Source organism: Neopsephotus bourkii, unplaced genomic scaffold (genome assembly GCF_033783945.1).
Source record: "Neopsephotus bourkii isolate Nb327-2 ecotype Australia unplaced genomic scaffold, CSIRO-AGI_Nbou_v1 NB_409, whole genome shotgun sequence".
Lineage (NCBI taxonomy): Eukaryota > Metazoa > Chordata > Aves > Psittaciformes > Psittacidae > Neopsephotus > Neopsephotus bourkii.
The window spans coordinates 1,233-23,101 of record NW_026900913.1 but is presented as its reverse complement, the minus strand read 5'-3'; the positions used below and the strand labels follow the sequence as shown (position 1 = coordinate 23,101).

At 49.8% G+C, this 21,869-nt stretch overlaps 1 protein-coding gene across 1 annotated transcript; it reads right to left on the bottom strand.

The window, feature by feature from the left end:
- Window positions 1–8,620: 8,620 nt before the first annotated feature.
- Window positions 8,621–20,912, bottom strand: LOC133210201 (uncharacterized). Its single transcript, XM_061349353.1, has 6 exons — window positions 20,814–20,912; window positions 16,867–16,947; window positions 16,372–16,407; window positions 13,318–13,458; window positions 10,812–11,079; window positions 8,621–10,695 (listed from the first exon to the last, which is right to left on the bottom strand). Exons 1-6 carry the CDS (start codon window positions 20,910–20,912, stop codon window positions 8,621–8,623), a joined length of 2,700 nt encoding a protein of 899 aa, XP_061205337.1.
- Between the last annotated feature and the right edge of the window lie 957 nt (window positions 20,913–21,869).

The window sequence follows — 21,869 nt, the reverse complement described above, 5'->3', positions numbered from 1 at the left end:
AATTATTTTACAGTGGGATGAGTCAACCTTTGGAAGTGTCCATTTCTTGCCAATGATAGCTAAACAGAGAGCTAAAAGAACCCGGCTAATGCTTAGATGCCTAAAACCACTTAGGATGAGTTTTCATGCATTTTGAGGGCTTCTCTGACCTCCAGAGCCTTTGAGGTCTGCTGTTGTGCCAACACAAATTTCTTGTCATACAAAGCTATCCTCATTCCATTTAGATGTTATTGGAGACTACTGGGAGGAACGTCTCGAGTTCAGAAGCAATAAAACTGTAAGACCTTACGTGCTTGCCTCTGGACATATATAGTATCATAGAATGTTTTGGGTTGGAAAGGACCTTAAGATCATCCAGTTCCAGCCCCCTGCCATGGGCAGGGACACCTCACCCTAGACCTTGCTACCCAAGGCTCTGTCCAGCCTGGCCTTGAACAATGCCAGGACACGGAAGCAGCCCTGCTGCTGTGCTGCTTGCTCCTGGGACTGCTGCAATGGCACCGGCATTGGCGGGGCCCCCAGCGGTATCTCCAGGGCTTTCCCTTCCATGTGCATGTGCAGGGCTGAAGAGACTCTGCCAGCACACGTGTGGTCGAGGAAGCAAAGAGACCTCACCTGCTTAGAGGCTCCTCCATCTCGAGTCATGTGCGTGGCTGTCAGGTTCTCGGGGCGACTGATGCTCTTGGGGTAACTGGGGGAGCCGCAGCAGCTCAGCTGCTCCTTCTCCACCAGCTCGTCCAGGTCCTGCCATAGCACCTGCCATGTGCCAGCATCCAGAGCGGCTGCAGCTCCTCTCCCAGCCCACGCTGACAGCACCAGCTCCTGCAGCTCCTGCTCAGCCTTGATGCAGTCAGTGCAGCCAGGACTGCAGCGCCGGGGCCCACACAGGGGGGACACAGCGTTACCTGCAACCGAGGGAGGGGTTCCTGAGTGTCGGGGTGCCGGAACCAACCTGGGACCATACACCCAGCCTGCTCCACATGGGGCTGGGCTCCTCTGGGGGGACCTGCTGGGGACTTACATGGCTCTGCTGCACGAAATCGCCACCTCCATCTCCGCTGTTGCTTGCCCTGGCCATCACCCTCTGGGAACAGCAGTGTGGCACAGTCACCTTCTTGGGGACAGCCACCACCAGTGCTGGGACAAAGTGGGCCCCATGGCCACAAGCGACCCCGTCTGCGATGGCTGATGGCAAGCAGGATGGCCCCAGCAGCCAGGATGAGGATGCTGAGGCCCAGAAGAAAGCTGCTGTTGCTCATGTCCTCTGCCCGTGACGACCACACTGGGAGCTCTGGAACAGTGGCACTTGTTGCTGTGAAGGTGCCACACCCTGTATTGATGTCACAATGGAGGCTGTGCTCAGGATGGCAGTTGTCAGTGGTGGGGTATTAGTGTTCAATTTCCTGTAATCAATTTGTAGAATCCCGAACTGGTTTGTGTTGGAAGGGACCTTCAAGCTCATCCAGTTCCAACATGGCCTTGAGCACTGCCAGGGATGGGGCAGCCACAGCTTCTCTGGGCACCCTGTGCCAGCGCCTCAGCACCCTCACAGGGAAGAGCTTCTGTCTCAGAGCTCATCTAAGTTTCCCCTCTCTGTCAGTTTAACATGGTGAGGATTACATGCCGAGGATTGCTGACCCGGTGAAACAAGCAGCCTTTATATGAGAGCTACAAGGGACAGACAGAAAGAGAGGGGAATCACTGTTTGAGGTGTTGCTGGTCCTCATACAACAACACACATGCAAGCTGAATTCCAGTCCACAGTCTCCTTTTTCAATTGAGAGGGAGTTCACATCACTGCCAGTCTTCCCTATTGGACCATTAAGTTGTATTTTCAAACCATTTGGAAGGTTGTACTTTCGTTTGCCCTAAATATTGATTTACTTTTTTCCAATGACTAGCCTGCGTTATTCTTAAAAATGCCAAGAATAATCCAACAGAATGAAAAAAGTACTGTTTTGAAATAATTTGCTTTTTCAATTTTGTTTGGAAAAACAACCTGCAAGCATATATTTGCTTATTTCTCTATCATGCAACACTTGCTCCTTCTTTCATGCTCAGTGAATTTCTCTTTTTTTTTTTAAGCAATTGCTAAAATTTCGTAGTGATGCATGTGCATGCTCTTTCTTAGCTGACAAACTTTAGATAATGAAATGAAAATGCATTTTACTGCAGCTATTATATTTGCAACTTTTAGTACAGGTAAGTGGATTTCAGTAATATCCTTAACAGGGTGTGTGGGAAAATCAGAATAATAGTGCAAAAAAGAATTAAAATACACAAATTTCAAGATGAAAGATACAATATTGTCTTCATGTTTTATTAGCTTCTATATATAAATGATTTATGAGCAGCCTTCCATTATCTGAAGGGGGCATGTAGGGATGCTGGGGACGGACTGTTCATTAGGGACTGTAGTGATAGGACAAGGGATAATGGGTTAAAACTTAAACAGGGGAAGTCTAGGCTGGATATAAGGAGGAAATTCTTTCCTGTTAGGGTGGTGAGGCACTGGAATGGGTTGCCCAGGGAGGTTGTGAATGCTCCATCCCTGGCAGTGTTCAAGGCCAGGCTGGACGAGGCCTTGGGTGACATGGTTTAGAGTGAGGTGTCCTTGCCCATGGCAGGGGGCTTGGAACTTGATGATCTTAAGGTCCTTTCCAACCCAAACCATTCTATGATCTATGATTCTATGATTCACAGTCTGTGATCCTCTGAGACTAATGCTGGATAGCTGATCAATAGATGACTTGTCCCTGAAAGCACAACCGCATCAGAAGAGAGACACAAAGTCCTCTCCTAAGCTCAGAGAAGCAGTGTCCACAGCCTGTACATAGATGTTTGCACTCTGGATACTTCCCGGAATTTGAATGTTTCTTTCTCTACATTGATTACTAGAGCAGTAGAAGTTTAAGCTTAGAGGAGTAACTTAATTGTTTAAGTTGACTGATGAACCCCATATTACCAATATCAAATGATAGAGCAGAGACATGAATAAGAACCCAAACATGATAATCTCCCCCTATTCTTGCTGGCTTTCCCACATCATTTCCCCCAAAACCAGAGCATCCATTTCATCCCTTTCATGTGTCATGGTTTAGCCTCTCCCCAGAGATTTGGAAGGTCTAAACATATCCATCACTGGCTACTGCAAGCCTCTGTGGAGCTTTCCCATCTCATCAAAGACAGTTTGAAATAGGAAAGGTTCTGCCGTGGTGTTTTGTTTTCCTCCCATGTGATTGTTTTGCTCAAGTTCTAGTGTCTTGCCTCAGGGATGTTCTCTCTGAACTCTTTACCCCAGAGCTTCTGCCTGTGTTCTGCGTGAGTGCAGGGGGACAGGGTATGGGGATAGGGAAGATAGAATCTGTTTGGTGTAATTTCAGCAGCGTAAAATTCAACCAGGCAAGGCTGATCTAACCGTTGAGGCTTATTTTGTAGTCAGTGTAAGGAGGGAGAGACCTGCAGGAAGCAAAACACCTCAAGTCCTTCTCCTTGGGCTGCTCTGAATCTCTTCTCTGCCCAGCCCGTAGCTGTGCCTGGGATTGCTCCCACCCAGGTGTAGGACCTTGCACTTGGCATGGTTAAACTGCATGAGGTTGGCATCAGCCCACCTCACGAGTGCGTCAAGGTCCCTCTGGATGGCATTCCTTCCCCCCAGCGTATCAACCGAACCACACAGCTTGGTGCCATCGGCAAACGTGTATAAACAAATACTGTACATACTTAGCAACTTACTTAAATATCCTGGTGACTCAGCCCCAGACCACACATACATACGTGCCTGGGACACGCAAAGTTAACCCATGTGGTATATATTTGAGGTACAAGCTGAGAACAGAGGCCCTACGCGGAGTGACTAAGATAATTTACCGAAGCTGTGTGATTTCTTAGCCTCCATGCAGGAAACTCTGCAGTCAGTGAACCTTAGGAATGATCAACAAATGCAAGATGCTCTTTCTCGTTTTCTTTGTGCATCGTTTTCAGTGGTTTGTTTCCTTCATTCTTCTGGTTGTGATTTTTTCCTTGCGTCCTTACTCAGTGTTACAGCCTCAAGCCATTGCCAAGCTACCTTGGTGAAGTGGGAGAAGACAAAAGCTTGGGACACTCCTTCACCTTCATCTTTATCTTACTGTGCCCTGTTGGAATGCAGAACAGTTCCTCTAAACCCAGGGAGCAGCCACCTGTGGGGAGAGGAAGACTGGAGCATTCAGATCAGGCATGGACATTGTAATGGGAGGTTGAACGAAAAGCTTTTGCTTTTTTTGACTGTACCTGCAGTTGTGGGAGAAGGAGGGCCTGGAGCACAGGTGTGATGGGGAACGAGTGAGGGACCTGGCGGGGGTTCAGTGTGGAGAAGAGAAGGCTCAGGGGGGGACCTGATGGCTGCCTCCAACTGCCTGACAGGAGGATGGAGCCAGGAGGGGCTGGGCTCTGCTCCCAAGGAACAAGGGCTGGGACAAGAGGAACCGGCCTCAAGCTGCACCAGGGCAGGGTTAGATGGAGCTGAGGAACAATTCCTGCCCCAGAGGGTGCTCAGGCATTGGAACAGGCTGCCCAGGGCAGTGGTGGAATCCCTGTCCATGGAACTGTTAAACCATGTAGAAGCTGGAGGCGCCTGGACTACAAGTCCCAGCGTGCTCCGCGGCAGCGGCCCCTGCCCTGCTCAGGAAGCGCCTCCACTGGCTCAGTTGCGAGAGTCGGCGTCCGCAGCCCCCCTGCCGGCCGCGCGGGGCAGCGCGGTCTCCAGACTCGCTCCCCCAGCGGTGTGTAGCGGCCGTCCCGGGCCTCAGCTACCCCGCTGCTGCCTGGCCCTGGTGGCTGGGCTGGAAACGGGGCCAGATGCTGTGCTGGTTCCTTTGTCCTGTCCGCTGAGGGGGTGTCTGGGCGGTGGGTGCTGGTTTGTGGCTCTGGCGTGTGCTGCTCATGCGGGTGAGGAGTGAGCCGCAGGGCTGGGAGCAGGGGAAGGGCAATTCAGGCCTACACCCAGCTCTGCTCTCTTGTTAACCACGGTTTCCTTCCTCCCCTGAGCTGCACTGACACCAGAGGCCTACAGCTTAACATAGTGACAGTCTGGTTTGTGTTGGAAGGGACCTTCAAGCTCATCCAGCTCCAACTTGGCCTTGAGCACTGCCAGGGCTGGGGCAGGCACAGCTTCTCTGGGCACCCTGTGCCAGCGCCTCAGCACCCTCACAGGGAAGAGCTTCTGCCTAAGAGCTCAGCTCAGTCTCCCCTCGGGCGGGTTCAAGCCGTTCCCCTTGGCCTATCACTGCTTGATGGCATCTTTGATTTTTACACTCTCATTTTGCGATTCTAATCAGGTTGACCAATATTACTGTGATATCCCTCCCATGCTGGCCCTCTCCTGCTCATCTACTTACAGTAGGGAACTGGTAATTCTCACAGTTGCTGGAGATATTGAGGGCAGCGCCTCACCTTTGCAGTCACTCTGGTGTCGTATATCTACATCCTGTGGGCTATTCTGTGCATGAACTCTTCTGAGAACAGGCACAAAGCCTTCTCCACCTGTGGGTCTCACTTGATAGCAGTATGCCTCCTCTATGGGAACACTATCTTATTACGAATGCTGGGAATTGGTCCTGTAGGCACACTTGCATCTACATTCTTCTGTACTAAAGCAGCCTGGAGGACTGGTACCTCTTACTGACCACATTGTTCCTGCAGAAAACATGAGCAAATCCTCTGTGGGAGGCTGAATGGAAGGAAGGCTCCTTTCCCATCATTTCAGATCGTCAGTCTGGGTGTGTTCTCAGCCAGCATGCCGAGAATCCAACTGCAACACCAAGCACAAGCTGGCCATAGTTTGCACCATGCATCTCAAAATCAGTCTGCCAGGGTGTGAATCAATTCCCACAGTCATAGAATCAACCAGGTTGGAAAAGACCTTGAAGGTAATCAAGTCCAACTGTTCCCCAACACTGCAAGTCCACCACTAACCCATGTCACTAAGGGCCTCATCTGCATGCTTTGTGAACGCTTCCAGAAATGGTGATTCCACCAGTGCCCTGGGCATCCTGTTCTAATACCTGAACTAGTGATGTCAGTTGTGCTCATGTGCCCATATATTAGACAGCTTTAACACTCCTCTTATAGCCAGTGAGGGGAAAACAGAGGCTTTGTATTCTTGGGCTTTGTGAGCACTGCTCTGGCTTTTCCCAGTGTTGGCAGACTGAAGGAAGGTTTACAGAGTATGCTTTAGGTCTGTGTGAATCTGTAAGTAAAACCAGTGCTTCACACCAGGCAAAAGTGAAGGCATGTCTGACAAAGGTGTAAACGGATGTGCAGAGAGGTGGGGTGCTGTGCAGTCCCTGTGTGTTTTGGCTCTAAATCTGTGTATCTCTTAGCTACGAGGCTCTATGCTGGGATGATAAACTCTTAGAGCTTGAGATGGGCCTTAGGCTGTGTTAAAGTGCTGTGGTGTGTCGTTCCAGCTGTTGTGCCGGGTGCTAAATCACTGCTGTGACTTTGTTGCATGCACACTACTTACTAAAACCACGTGTCAAGGATGTCTGTCTCAGTGGCCTTTTTTGTGGTTGCTGCCTTGATGTAAAAGATAAGCTAACGGTTTCACTGCAGGAACCTGAATCTTAGTCATAGCAAATACACATTCTTAATATTCAGACAATGGAAATCACTCAAGCTTTGTCCATTCTCAGCTGCTGGTCATGTTGACAACGGGTTCAGAAGTCAACAGTAATGACCAAAGAGCTTTCCTCTTGGGTAATACATTCAGGATTTTCTGGGGTTTTCTTTTGGTTTTAAAGCGTATCTCAGCAGCTTAAGAAAATGCATGTAACTCCATCTGAGACCAGCTTCAAAGACAAGCACTAAGAAGTCAGGGCTACCCATGTGGCTGTAACACTATGGAGCTTCCCACATAGTTCAATGCTATAACATATGGTAAAGTTGGGATTTGGTTTTCTAAGCACAAGGTTCAATAGCACACAACGTCACCCAAAGTATCCTTCCTGGTCCATAGTTCCTGTTCCATAAAACATACAGAGAGAGTAGATGAGAAGACCAGAAGTCATCAATCCCCAACTGAATGAAAAGATGAGAAATGCTCTACTGATAGACAGTGGCTATTGCCCTGTTATCGGGTGACATGATCTAGTGTGAGGCATACCAGCCCATGGCAGGGGGGTTGGAACTGGTTGATCTTAAGGTCCTTTCCAACCCTACCTATTGTATGGTTCTGTTATGAGCAGAGCCCCAGACGTTTTCATGGGGTTTCCTGTGGTTCTTGAACTATGACAGTGGAAACCACTTAAAAAACCCCAACCATTTATCCCAAAGCCGTCTGGCAAATCACAAGATATGCATCCATGTGGACAAAAATGTACACAGAAAGCCCAGCATAGGCTACAACACCATTCTAATTCTGGAGTCAGGTAACTGCTCTTCAGGGGTTAGTTTAAAGCAAATCCCCTGTCCTGTCACTACAGGCCCTTGTCAAAAGCCCCTCTCCCGCTTTCTTGTCAGACCCTCTAGGTATTGGTAGGCTTCTGTGAGATCCTTTTGTCCTTTGGTAGGGACTGCCAGACTACTTGCACATTTAATTACTCTCATTTACCAATTCTCAGGTTCTTTGAGACCTGCTTGGACTCCTGACTCTCTGTGCTACTCAGGGAAATACAGGCTTGCTACTGCTCTTTGAAGGGATGGTTTGACCTCCCTGTTCCTCAGACTGTATGTACATCATAGGATTCAGCGTGGGAATCACCGGAGCATAAATGAAGCAAGGCTTATTGTGCTCCATAGAGAATTGTGAATTGTGTGTACATGAAGCAGCCTGTTCCATAAAACATGGCAGCAGGAATCGGGTGGGAAGCAGAGGTGGAGAAGGCTTTTTGCCTGCCTTGGGACTTAGATCTTGTGAATGGCAACTGTGATGCAGGTGTAGGAGATGAGAATGAGAATCGTGGCTGAGGTGATGAGCACAGCCGCACAGGTGAAGTGGTCCATGATGTATGCGTTGGAGCAGGACAGCTTCGGGATGCGGGGCACAGCATAGAAATGTTACTACAGCAAGTGGCCCAAGAGACCTACTGTAGGCATCGAGGACCTCAGCCCTGCAGCTGGACACTGGCATCATCTTGTCTGGTTAATGAGCTTGTGTCTGGGCAAACCACTGTGGAGCTGCCCCTGAGAGGCAGCTACAGGCATGCAGAACGCCCTGTGGTCCCCAAAGGTGCCTGGGATGGGGCTGGAGGGAGCTGCTCTCAGGGAAGGCTTGGAGAAGAAGTGAAGTTGAGCCAAAGGACCTGCCCTGCAGGGTGGCAGAAGGAGCTGACCAGGGCAGGGCTGAGAAGGAGCTTTAGGAGCAGCAACCACCTTGCCCAGGTTTCTCCTCTTGGCCCGGTCCTCCTGCTGGGACACCACAGCTTCCCCCGTGCCCCTGAGCCCACCTTTCCTTTCCCTTCCCATCCCCAACACCCCCTGCCCCTCCTGCAGGGGTTAGTCCACTTGCATGGCTCTTTGCAGAACTATCAACATGTTTATTTACAAGAACAGAGGGCTCACGGAGAACAGGAGCCCTGGGAAGCCTGGCCCTGCCTCTCTGCACCACGGCAGCTGCATTCAGTGGGAGACCTTTCCGGGGTCAGGAGACCTTCCTTCGCCGCTGCCGAATCCTCTCCAGCACCGCACGCAGGGTATTCCTGGTCGATGCTGCTGCAGTGTCCTGGGCATCCGGGGCTGGGCATGGTTGGCAAGAACTCATGTTCCTGGTGACAGGGGAACCGCAGTGCTGCTGCGAGGATGGGCTGTGCTGGCTGGGGATCCCCTCTAGGTAGCAGGGGTTTGGGCTTCGAGCCATCACGAGTGGTCTTCCCTGTGAGAGGCCATCAGGAGTCCATCTGCTTTGCCTCTCTGTGCTCCAGGAGGTGCCCTGGGACCATGTCCCACAGCCTAGGGATGCTGCATTCCCTTCCCCGCTGGTGGTGCTTTTCAGAGGGTCTATCCCACTTGGGAAGCTGCCATCAGCAGGCCTAGCTTGTTTCTTGCAGCAGCAACAATGGCTCTGTGGGGCTCCTGGAGCACGTACCATGAAGCCTTCATGGGTTGAGCACATGTGTGCTCCCTGTGCCTTCTCTGGCTTGGTGTCCACAGCAGGAAACGTTTGGACAAGACCTGGGGACACAAGGGTGGATGCTGGCCCTGGCGAGTCCTTCACCATCCCACAGGGTGTCCTTGGCGCATCCTTGGTGTCTGTGCCCATCTCATTCCCAGAGCTGCAGGATGTCCTGGGCAGGGTCCTGGCCTCCAGGAATGCCTGGCTGCTCTCCTCCCCTGGAACGGGGCTGCAGGAGGAGACGCAATACAGGCAGGAGCACGGTGTCATGGGGAGCACAGTGCAGGTGAGGGATGCCTGAACCTGCTCCTGCAGGACCCATTCCTTCTGCCTGAGCTGCTTTGCTTTTGCCACGTGTGCAGAGCACTTGTTTGGCAGCAGATTCCCAGCCCCAGCCTGCCTCCGTCTGGGCTGTGAGCACCGCAACATGCCCGTGGACTTCTGCGCTGCCTTGGGGAGCGTTTGGAGTTTTATCTCCGGGCATTTTCTTGCTGTGTGTATCAAGAGCTTGCTGTGGACCTCCTGGTTCAGCTGCAGTGTTGATTTCCTGCTAGACGCTGTGGCACAGGCCGAGGTCCTGTCCTCAGCATGGGCCTGGCCAGTGCCTTGTGTGGGGATGTTCATCTGACAGGCAGCATCTTTCTTCAGGAGCATGGAAGCTGCTCCTGCTTCTGGTCCTGCTGCTCGGTTATCCAGGCTGGGAAGGGGAGGTGGGGCCGTGGCTAAATCAAAAGGCGACAGGTACTCCTTGTCCCACGGTGACAAACCCCTACCCAAGTGAAGGAGGCTCTTCCTCAGTGTATCCTCCTCTGGTGCTTGGATGGCTGGTTTCTCCTCAGATCCATGTGGGCTCTGTGGCTCCTGCTGTCCTGCTTTGTGCTGTCCCACTGCACTGGCATTGCCCGGGGCCATGGGCTCCCCAGCTCTTCTCTCCTTTGGCAGCTTTGGGACCAAGAATCCAAGCAGTGGTGGAGGGCACAGCATCTGCAGTGCCAGGGACTCCTTGGTGGCATTTGGGTCCCCCCTTGGCCTCCTCACTTCCTTCTCTTCGTTTTTGTCCATAGTAGCGTTTGCCTTGGCCTGCATCGCAGGGCACAGGTCGTGCCTCAGCAAGGGCTGGCTCTGTCCTGGCAGGATGAGCTTGGGCAGGACACGGAGGCAGCCCTGCTGCTGTGCTGCTTGCTCCTGGGACTGCTGCACCGGCATTGGCGGGGCCCCCATCCGTATCTCCAGGGCTTTCCGAGCCACGTGTGTCTTTAGGGCTGAAGAGACTCTGCCAGGACACGTGTGGTCGAGGAAGCAAACAGACCTCTCCTCCATAGGGGCTCCTCCATCTCGAGTCAAGTGTGTGGCTGTCAGGTTCTCGGGGCGACTGATGCTCTTGGGGTAACTGGGGGAGCCGCAGCAGCTCAGCTGCTCCTTCTCCACCAGCTCCTCCAGGTCCTGCCATAGCACCTGCCATGTGCCAGCATCCAGAGCGGCTGCAGCTCCTCTCCCAGCCCACGCTGACAGCACCAGCTCCTGCAGCTCCTGCGCAGCCTTGATGCAGTCAGTGCAGCCAGGCCTGCAGCGCCAGGGCCCACACAGGGGGGACACAGCGTTACCTGCAACCGAGGGAGGGGTTCCTGAGTGTCGGGGTGCCGGAACCAACCTGGGACCGTACACCCAGCCTGCTCCACATGGGGCTGGGCTCCTCTGGGGGGACCTGCTGGGGACTTACATGGCTCTGCTGCACGAAATCGCCTCCTCCATATCCACCGTTGCTTGCCCTGGCCATCACCCTGTGGGAAGAGCAGTGTGGCACAGTCACCTTCCTGGGGACAGCCACCACCAGTGCTGGGGCAAAGTGGGCCCCATGGCCACAAGCGACCCCACTGGCAAGTACTGATGGCAAGCAGGATGGCCCCAGCAGCCAGGATGAGGATGCTGAGGCCCAGAAGAAAGCTGCTGTTGCTCATGTGCACTGCCCGTGACGAGCACACTGGGAGCTGTGGAACAGTGGCATGGGTTGCTGTGAAGTTAGAGCCTGCTGCTGAGAACAGCCGAGTGATGTTGCAGGCCACATTACTCCAGCACTGTGGGCATCCTGCTGCTGCTGCTGCTTCATGAGCCCTAAATATCCTTGTGCTGATACGGGTCTTGAAACTGGAAGGAAATCATGGGTCAAAGAGGACAGCCATCCTTGTGCTCACTGTCTCCTTGTGTGTGACTCCCCTGAGACACCTCAGTTTTGCCTTCTTCTCTTAGCAGAACCATAATAATACATATCCTTAACACATAGCATAGCCATCCAGGGGTGCGTGACAGCCTGTACTGCTGTCACAATGGACATTGTGCTCAGGATGACATTTGTCAGTGGTGGGGTATTAGTGTTCAATTTCCTGTAATCAGTTTGTACAGTCCCAGACTGGTTTGAGTTGGAAGGGACCTTCAAGCTCATCCAGTTCTAATCTAGCCTTCAACACTGCCAGGAATGGGGCAGCCACAGCTTCTCTGGGCACCTTGTGCCAGCGCCTCAGCACCCTCACAAGGAAGAACTTCTGCCTCAGAGCTCATCTCATCTCCCCTGTCAGTTTAACATGGCAAGGATTACATGCCGAGGATTGCTGACCCAGTGAAACAAGCAGCCTTTATAAGAGAGCTACAAGGGACAGACAGAAAGGGAGGGGAATCACTGTTTGAGGTGTTGCTGGTCCTCATACAACAACACACATGCAAGCTGAATTCCAGTCCACAGTCTCCTTTTTCAATTGAGAGGGAGTTCACATCACTGACAGTCTTCCCCATTGGACCATTAAGTTGTATTTTTACTGATTCATGGTCTGTGGTACTCTGAGAGTAATACTAGATGGCTGATCAACAGATGACTTGTCCCTGAAAGCACAACCGCATCAGAAGAGAGACACAAAGTCCTCTCCTAAGCTCAGAGAAGCAGTGTCCACAGCCTGTACATAGATGTTTGCACTCTGGATGCTTCCTGGAATTTGAATGTTTCTTTCTCTACATTGATTACTAGAGCAGTAGAAGTTTAAGCTTAGAGGAGTAACTTAATTGTTTAAGTTGACTGATGAACCCCATATTACCAATATCAAATGATAGCGCAGAGACATGAATAAGAATCCAAACATGATAATCTCCCCCTATTCTGGGCTGGCTTTCCCACATCATTTCCCCCCAAACCAGAGCATCCATTTCATCCCTTTCATGTGTCATGGTTTAGCCTCTCCCCAGAGATTTTGAAGGTCTAGACATATCCATCACTGGCTACTGCAAGCCTCTGTGGAGCTTTCCCGTCTCATCAAAGACAGTTTGAAATAGGAAAGGTAAAGATCAGTTCTGCCGTGGTGTTTTGTTTTCCTCCCATGTGATTGTTTTGCTCAAGTTCTAGTGTCTTGCCTCAGGGATGTCTTCTCTGAACTCTTTACCCCAAAGCTTCTGCCTGTGTTCTGCGTGAGTGCAGGGGGACAGGGTATGGGGATAGGGAAGATAGAATCTGTTTGGTGTAATTTCAGCAGCGTAAAATTCAACCAGGCAAGGCTGATCTAACCATTGAGGCTTATTTTGTAGTCAGTGTAAGGAGGGAGAGACCTGCAGGAAGCAAAACATGCTATTTCCCTTGAAATTATTTTACAGTGGGATGAGTCAATCTTTGGAAGAGTCCATTTCTTGCCAATGATAGCTAAAAAGATAACTAAAAGAACCTGGCTAACTTTTAGATGCCTAAAACTAGTTAGGATGATTTTTCATGCATTTTGAGGGCTCCTCTGACCTCCAGAGCCTTTGAGGTCTGCTGTTGCGCCAACACAAGTTTCATGACATACAAAGTTATCCTCTTTCCATTTAGATGTTACTGGAGACTACTGGGAGGAACGTCTCGAGTTCAGAAGCAATAAAACTGTAAGACCTTACGTGCTTGCCTCTGGACATATATAGTATCATAGAATGTTTTGGGTTGGAAAGGACCTTAAGATCATCCAGTTCCAGCCCCCTGCCATGGGCAGGGACACCTCACCCTAGACCTTGCCACCCACGGCTCTGTCCAGCCTGGCCTTGAACAATGCCAGGACACGGAAGCAGCCCTGCTGCTGTGCTGCTTGCTCCTGGGACTGCTGCACTGGCATGGGCCGGGCCCCCATTCATAGCTGGGCTTTCTAAACCATGTGCATCTTTAGGGCTGAAGAGACTCTGCCAGCACACGTGTGGTCAAGGAAGGAAAGAGACCTCACCTGCTTAGAGGCTCCTCCATCTCGAGTCAGGAGCGTGGCTGTCAGGTTCTCGGGGCGACTGATGCTCTGGGGGTAACTGGGGGAGCCGCAGCAGCTCAGCTGCTCCTTCTCCACCAGCTCCTCCAGGTCCTGCCATAGCACCTGCCATGTGCCAGCATCCAGAGCAACTGCAGCTCCTCTCCCAGCCCACGCTGACAGCACCAGCTCCTGCAGCTCCTGCGCAGCCTTGATGCAGTCAGTGCAGCCAGGCCTGCAGCGCCGGGGCCCACACAGGGGGGACACAGCGTTACCTGCAACCGAGGGAGGGGTTCCTGAGTGTTGGGGTGCCAGAACCAACCTGGGACCGTACACCCAGCCTGATCCACATGGGGCTGGGCTCCTCTGGGGGGACCTGCTGGGGACTTACGTGGCTCTGCTGCCCAAAATCGCCACCTCCATCTCCGCTGTTGCTTGCCCTGGCCATCACCCTCTGGGAACAGCAGTGTGGCACAGTCACCTTCTTGGGGACAGCCACCACCAGTGCTGGGACAAAGTGGGCCGCATGGCCACAAGCGACCCTGTCTGCGACGGCTGATGGCAAGCAGGATGGCCCCAGCAGCCAGGATGAGGATGCTGAGGCCCAGAAGAAAGCTGCTGCTGCTCATGTCCTCTGCCCGTGACGACCACACTGGGAGCTCTGGAACAGTGGCACTTGTTGCTGTGAAGGTGCCACACCCTGTATTGATGTCACAATGGAGGCTGTGCTCAGGGTGGCAGTTGTCAGTGGTGGGGTATTAGTGTTCAATTTCCTGTAATCAGTTTGTAAAATCCCGGGCTGGTTTGAGTTGGGAGAGACCTTCAAGCTCATCCAGTTCCAATCTGGCCTTGAACACTGCCAGGGATGGGGCAGCCACAGCTTCTCTGGGCACCCTGTGCCAGTGCCTTCCTCACAAGGAAGAACTTCTGCCTAAGAGCTTATCTCATGTCCCCTCTCTGTCAGTTTAACATGGGAAGGATTACATGCCGACGACTGATGACCTTGTGAAACAAGCAGCCTTTATATGAGAGCTACAATGAACAGAGAGAAAGGGAGGGGAATCACTGTTTTAGGTGTTGCTGGTCCTCATACAACAACACACATGCAAGCTCAATTCTAGTCCAGTCTTCTTTTTCAATTGAGAGGGAGTTCACATCACTGCCAGTCTTCCCTATTGGACCATTAAGTTGTATTTTTACTGATTCATAGTCTGTGGTACTCTGAGAGTAATACTAGATGACTGATCAACAGATGACTTGTCCCTGAAAGCACAACCGCATCAGAAGAGAGACACAAAGTCCTTTCCTAAGCTCAGAGAAGCAGTGTCCACAGCCTGTACATAGATGTTTGCACTCTGGATACTTCCTGGAATTTGAATGTTTCTTTCTCTACACTGATTACTAGAGCAGTAGAAGTTTAAGCTTAGAGAAGTAACTTAATTGTTTAAGTTGACTGATGAACCCCATATTACCAATATCAAATGACAGAACAGAGACATGAATAAGAACCCAAACATGATAATCTCCCCCTATTCTTGCGAGTTTTCCCACATTATTTCCCCCAAAACCAGAACGTCCATTTCATCCCTTTCATGTGTCATGGTTTAGCCTCTCCCCAGAGATTTGGAAGGTCTAAACATATCCATTACTGGCTACTGCAAGCCTCTGTGGAGCTTTCCCATCTCATCATGGTTAAAGCCATTCCCCTTTGCCTGTCCTTACAGACCCTTGTCCAACGCCCCTGTCCAGGTTTCCTGCAGCCCCTTTAGGCACTGGAGCTGCTCTAAGGTCTTTCCTTAAGGAGCCTTCTCTTGTCCAGGCTGACCCAGCCCAGCTCTCTCAGCCTGGCTCCAGAGCAGAGCTGCTCCAGCCGTCAGAGAAGAGAAGGGTCAGGGAGGACCTTGTCACTCCCTACAACTGCCTGACAGGAGGATGGAGCCAGGAGGGGCTGGGCTCTGCTTCCAGGGAACAAGGGATGGGACAAGAGGAAACGGCCTCAAGCTGCACCAGAGCAGGTTTAGATGGAGCTGAGGAACAATTCCTGCCCCAAAGGGTGCTCAGGCATTGGAACAGGCTGCCCAGGGCAGGGCTGCAGCCACTGGCTCTGCAAGTGTTCCCAAACCATGCAGACGAGGCCTCAGTGGCATGGGTTAGTGGTGCCCATGAAGGTGCTGGGGCAGGAGTTGAACTCCGATATCTTAAGGGACTTTTCCAACCTGGTTGATTCTATGGCCTATGAGTCTATGAACCTTGTATGCTTTTGCAGATGTTGTTGAATTTAGCACTTTTATTACTTCGTCTCACTCTGGGACAATTGCCGGTAGAGAAATAACCACATTTGAGCATTGTTTCCACTCAGAGCTCAGTGCAATACCACCAATCCCTGAAAAGCCTTTAAATAGAGAGGGATTTGGGTCTGTTCATTGCCCTTCTCAGGGCACGCTTCATGTCCGTGGTCCTGAGGCTGTAGATGAGGGGGTTCAGCAATGGGGTTACAATGGTGTAAAAAAAGGGGTGACATTGCCAATTACTTGGATGCCTAGCTGATAGAGTCAGTGGACTCTAAAGGATGATTCAGATCACCAGATAGTTGGTGATAACTTCATCTCAACTTCTCAACTGTTTCTGGGAACCCGAGCAGCCTTCTGGACTTAACCTTGGAACCTGATTTATTCCTCACTCGTGACGGAGATTTAGATGTATGGCATACAGATAAATGCTTACATGTAGGTGCCTAAATCTGACGACTTTAGCTGAAACTGAATCCTATCCTGTGTTTTTAAGACCAAGTAGAGTCTCACAACCTGAATGAGCAATAATGCTGTCAAGGGAAAGTACTGCAAAACGAAGCATCTTTCCAAAACAGAAACTGTTCTGGAAGGGAGGTTAAGAAATAATCCTAAAAAGCTCAATTGAAGGAGGCACTTTGCTTCAGCCCCAAGTTACTGTCTCAGGTAGGAGAGATAGCTGAGCTATCACCCCAGTCCATACAATCGGATAACTCTGTTTGCACTGCAGCCCAGACTGCTCAGCACCTACCTCCTGGTCAGTCACAGCAGGCACGTCCCTCCTGCCCTGAAAGGAAGGATGAAGGGTTGGAGAATGGCTCAAGGAGAAAGGTCACAGTGGATCCAGAAATCCCCTGTGTCCAGAAAGTCAATTGTGATAGTTATGGCCTAGAATAGGCCTGAGTCCTTAACATTTCTACTGCTGCAGGCTAACGAGACCAGGACTATTGTAACAGTGGAAAAGTACTGAAGGTTGAGCAACAGTGGAAAGCCCCGGAGTGGAAAGTACCGAGAGCAAAACTTGTAACTTTGTTAATACCTTTAGGCTTATAACCTATCAGTTATGCCAAGTAGAAGCTAATAGCCAATCAGTAGCTGACTAGTGGATACAGTTATATATAAAAGGGAGTGTACCGAGCAAATAAACGAAGTCTGCTTATACCTCATATTGAGTCTGCTTGCATTCTTCCTCCGCCGAGAAAAGGTAGCACTGATTCCGGACCAAAGACCCTGCTCAACTTTTTACCCGCATCTGGCGCCCGAACAGGGACCGAATTGGTGCTGCCACGAAGCTCAGCGGACAGGAGCAGGACACCAGGAGCAGCCCCTGGGGGACAAGAGCGATCAAACACTGTGGCAGTGTGTCGCTGCTGAGGATCCGGTTCGAGGAAAAGCCGTTGACAAGAGCGACCAAAACCAGCTGCTGCGGTGTGTCGACTCCGACGTCTGGTCCGAGAAAAGACCGTCGCTGCCAGGGCTACAGGCTGAGGGGCTGCAGGATTAACCTATTAGGGTAAGACAGCGCGCTTAAAGTGATCTAGTACGAATTATGGATTTGGAAGTAGCCCTAGAAATTTTAGAAAGCTTTTTAGAAAAGCGGGGAGTCGATAAGAATTGCGTTAAAGCAATAGCGGAACTAGTGGCAACTGGGCGAACACAGGGATATTTCAGTACGCCTGAAAATATATTTGAGGAAGAGGAATGGCGCAAATTGGGAGATTATTTGTGGGATAGGGTAATAGATGACGATAAATCCGCAAAGAAATTAATGAAACCATGGCGCGAGATTATTAATAATATCAAACGATATAAGATAGAAAAGAATCTTGCGGCAATAGCATCTTCAAAATTGGAACAAAAGGAACCCTCCGCGCCGCCATTAGGCGATTGTGGCCTCTCTCCATATTCTAGCAACGCCACGCAGGCTCCATCAGGGGGAGGGGTAATGTTTGGCGGAACGCGAATGCCCCCAGAGCCGGGTTGGCAAAAGGTATCTGTGAATAGACCTGTAGGAGAACATAAACAGGAATTAAATAGTGAGGCGAGAGAAAGTCCCGACTCTGTAAAGGAACCCAATAATCATGTTAAGAGACGGGTAACAGGAATTAACTGGAAAAAACTTCAGGAAGAGGCTGTAGCTGAGGAAGGAATGGGGGTGCTCTCAAATCTGGCGTTCCCAGTGATATTTAATGTTAACGATCAGGGTGACGTTCATGGGGAATATAATCCACTAAGTTGGAAAATGTTATCGCAGTTAAGGCAAACAGTGAATGATGTCGGCCTGCATGGAGAACCGACTAAGCAATTTCTGAATTATATATGGGGAAGCGTTTTGCTATGCCCTGAAGACATTAAGGTGATTATGAGAATGATAATGACGCAGTCACAAATCCTTTTATGGCAAGCACATTGGCAACGGCTCTGTGAAGCCTCAGCACAGCAACCAAGAGGGGACAATGATCCATTGAGGGGGGTTACTGTTGAACAGTTAATGGGATCAGGACCCTTTGTTACAGTTAGGGCACAGGTAGAGATGGGTCCGGAGAGATGTATGGAAGCTATGAGAACAGCTCGAGCAGCCGTAGAACTAGTAAAAACGACCCCCCCTTCACCCTCATATATGAATATAAAACAGGAAAGGGAAGAACCTTTTGCTACATTTGTCGATAGATTAACTAATGCCATAGAGCAGTCAGATATACAGGATTGGATGAAAGGGGCAATACTTCGGCAATGCGTTCTACAGAATGCTAATGCCTCAACAAAGAGTATTTTAGTGACTTTACCGGCTGATGCCACCATTGAACTAATGTTAGAAAGAATGAGCAGGGTACCAGTTGGTACACAAGCGATGCTAGTGGAGGCGATAAAAGAATTAGGGAGAGATTTCCTGCAAGCCCAACAACAAGCCCTTGCGGTACAACAACAAACTACTCAACAACCGTTATCGTTCGGGAAACGGCCAGCGGAGCGCGCCGAGCCGCCGCGCCCAGACAACAGTAGCCGCTCCAGCATTTCAAGCTCCTGTAGCGCCACAAGGGCTAGTGACACCCCCGAATCCCCCCAGCTGTTGTTAATAATCAAATGCAGTCTATGGGGGCTTTGCAGCCTGGATTACCTAACCCAGCAATGTTGCCGGAATTTTGGCATCTTTTAGTGATTGATCTTAAGGACTGCTTTTTTACTATCAGCCTACACCCACAAGATACTCAGCGTTTTGCATTTACCTTACCAGCTATTAATAGGGAGGCGCCTACTCAACGTTTTGAATGGACTGTGTTACCTCAAGGGATGAAAAACAGCCCTACCTTATGTCAGTTGTTTGTCGACAATGCCTTACAACCTATCAGACAACTATGGAGAGATGTTTTCATTTATCACTATATGGACGATATTTTGTTTGCACAAGAACACCCATTCGACCATCACCAGCTACAGGTCCTGCGACAGCGGTTAACGTCAAAAGGCCTGGTCGTGTCGGAAGAAAAGATCCAGCGAAAGGCGCCATGGCTTTATTTGGGCTGGAAAATTACAGATTCTCAGATACGTCCTCAAAAATTGCAACTTAAAACAGAAATAAATACCCTTAACGGAGCAGATCACAGAACACTTTGTGTCCAGGCGGAGTCTCGACCTCCCCATAAATCTTACCATCCGGCACAGCCATAACCAATTATTGGGTGCTTTAACTCAGCTTAAAAAGAAAAAGGGGGAGAAAGGCGAGCTTAAGATCTTAGAATGGATATTTACAAGTTTGCAGCCTAAAAAATCGATCCAGCCTAAGGCAGAGAACTTAGCAGAATTAATTAAAAAGGGCCGTACTAGAATTTTACAAATAACAGGAAAAGAACCGCAGCTTATACAGCTACCAATACCTAAGGAAGACCTTGACTGGTACTTAAGGCATAGTTCAAAGTTACAGGACAGTTTATTATCAGAGCACTCCTCAATTACCATAGAGCCTCTAAAATCACCTGTTGTGCAGTGGATCAATCATAATGAGTGGATACAGCGACCACTGAGGAGTGAGACTCCAATACAGAATGCTCTCACGGTTTTTACTGATGCAGGCAAAAGATCCAGGCGGGCGGCAGTTACCTGGATGGCTGATGGTGAATGGCACCACCATTTGCTGGACGCTATCCCTGGGGACTCGCTGCAAACGCTGGAACTTGCCGCAGTAACGTGGGCAGTAAAGTATTGGATTACCGTACCACTCAATGTCGTTACAGATTCACTCTATGTCGCTGGGGTGATGGAACGGATAGAGGATGCTCGTGTAAAAGAAGTTACCAATCCTAGGCTCAATGAACTTTTTAGACAATTGCAGACCGCCCTAAATTTACGGACAGTTCCCTATTCGGTTATCCACATAAGAAGTCACATGTGGACAGTGGGACTAGGGGAAGGAAACGATAAGGCAGATCAGTTAGTTATGCACACAGTACCTCTAAGTGACTTTATAAAAGCTAGAGAAGCACATAATATTTTTCATCAGAATGCACGAGGTCTAAAGTCTCAGTTTAATATCACCATAGAAGAGGCAAAGGGAATCGTGAGGACTTGTCCACAATGTAGTCATCATGGGCCTGGTCTGGGAATTGGGGTCAACCCCCGAGGAGTAAAGTCTTGTGAAATATGGCAGATGGATGTTACGCATGTGCCAGAGTTTGGGAGGTTAAAGTATGTGCACGTTACTATTGATACTTATAGTCATTTTGTTTGGGCCACCGCTCAGGCGGGAGAGAAAGCCATTCACGTCATACGACACCTAACCAGCTGTTTTGCAGTTATGGGGGTGCCAAAGGAAATTAAAACAGATAACGGTCCAGCTTATATCAGTGAAAAAATGAGAAAATTTTGTCAACAGTGGGGAGTTAAGCACGTAACGGGGATCCCGCATTCTCCCACAGGGCAGGCTATAGTGGAAAGGACAAACCAGACTCTGAAGCGTTATTTTGATAAATTTGCAGATATAAGAGATGTCTATGAACGGGTTTCGAAAACTTTATTTGTATTAAATTACTTGTGTATATTTGGCCCTGAAGAAGAGCCGCCAGTCAGAATACACTCTGGAATCCGGAAGCAACAACAGACGCAAATGAAAGTGTTTTATAAAGAACCAGAGACAGGGCAATGGCGAGGGCCTGCTGAGGTACAATACATAGGCAGAGGTTATATGTGCGTGCTTACGTCGACAGGACCCAAGTGGATACCAGCCAAGTGGACTCGTGCGGTCCAATCAAATGAACAGTCCGGAAACGAGGCGGCAACATCGTCTACAGAAGACATTACGACCACTTCTGGAACCGATTGAGAGACATTTTGAAGTTCGGCTATCATACCAGACAGAGGAGGATGCGATATTTTATTTACCTGGGGAACTTTATTCTCTGTGTAATAGGTTTACCCTACCAAATACAAATCATTGTCATGCCTGTTTATCGAAAAAACATCGTGCGTGGATAAAAATTAATTGTGGGCATTGTAATCAAAAGTGGTGGATATCTCAGTACCAATTAGGATCGCTTAACTGTTGTGTAAATTGTAATTGGGACTTGCAACGAGGTAATCCTATTAGAGCATTTCAAACAGAAACGGGAGTGTCCCTTTTGCAAACTTACCCAGTGGTAGAAAATAGGGAAGACCTGCGCCTACGACACTTACGGTGGCGAACACAACAGGTAATTAACTGCCTTCGAGCTGTGGCCGCCACCAGAATATTAGATATACAGTGCGGTCAGGATGTTGGGGTTCCAACCAGGTGGCAGGTTAGGCCTGCTGACTGGGACCGTACTTGTCGTCGTTTTTCCCAGCGCAGAAACAGTAAAAACTGATATCAGGCTAAGACATTTTTCTCCTAGAAAAAATGTTTGGATAACTTTAGCGAAGGCAATAAATCGAACTAACTTTTGTGTTTCATTAGCACAACCTGAATCCCCATTTCATACATGTCTCATTGGAATTCCCTTAAATAACTCTGAAGCGCGACACCTAATGGCCGATATCTCCAGTAAAATTGCAAAAAGCAAATGTAATACCACTATGATTAACTGTGCAGATCAGTATGATATCTGGGACGACAAACTGCCCTATGGGCCAATTCCACAAGAAATAGGCCTCCTGGGAACTCTTCATGCTCAATCCTGTCTATATATTAATTCATCTAATTGTAATGAGGCTAATGGTCAATGGTGTAATATCACCGACATTACGAACATCTCCCCCACTATGCCGCCATGGATTAAC

Excerpts from the sequence above, each read along its gene's own strand:
- LOC133210201 (XM_061349353.1), bottom strand. The coding sequence starts at position 20,912 with ATGTCTTCTGTAGACGATGTTGCCGCCTCGTTTCCGGACTGTTCATTT. Across the intron at positions 13,459-16,371 it reads CTGCTGTGACTGACCAGGAG|GTGCTATGGCAGGACCTGGA; the intron begins GTAGGTGCTGAG and ends GGCACATGGCAG. Across the intron at positions 10,696-10,811 it reads ATTTCGTGCAGCAGAGCCAT|GTAACGCTGTGTCCCCCCTG; the intron begins GTAAGTCCCCAG and ends CCTCGGTTGCAG.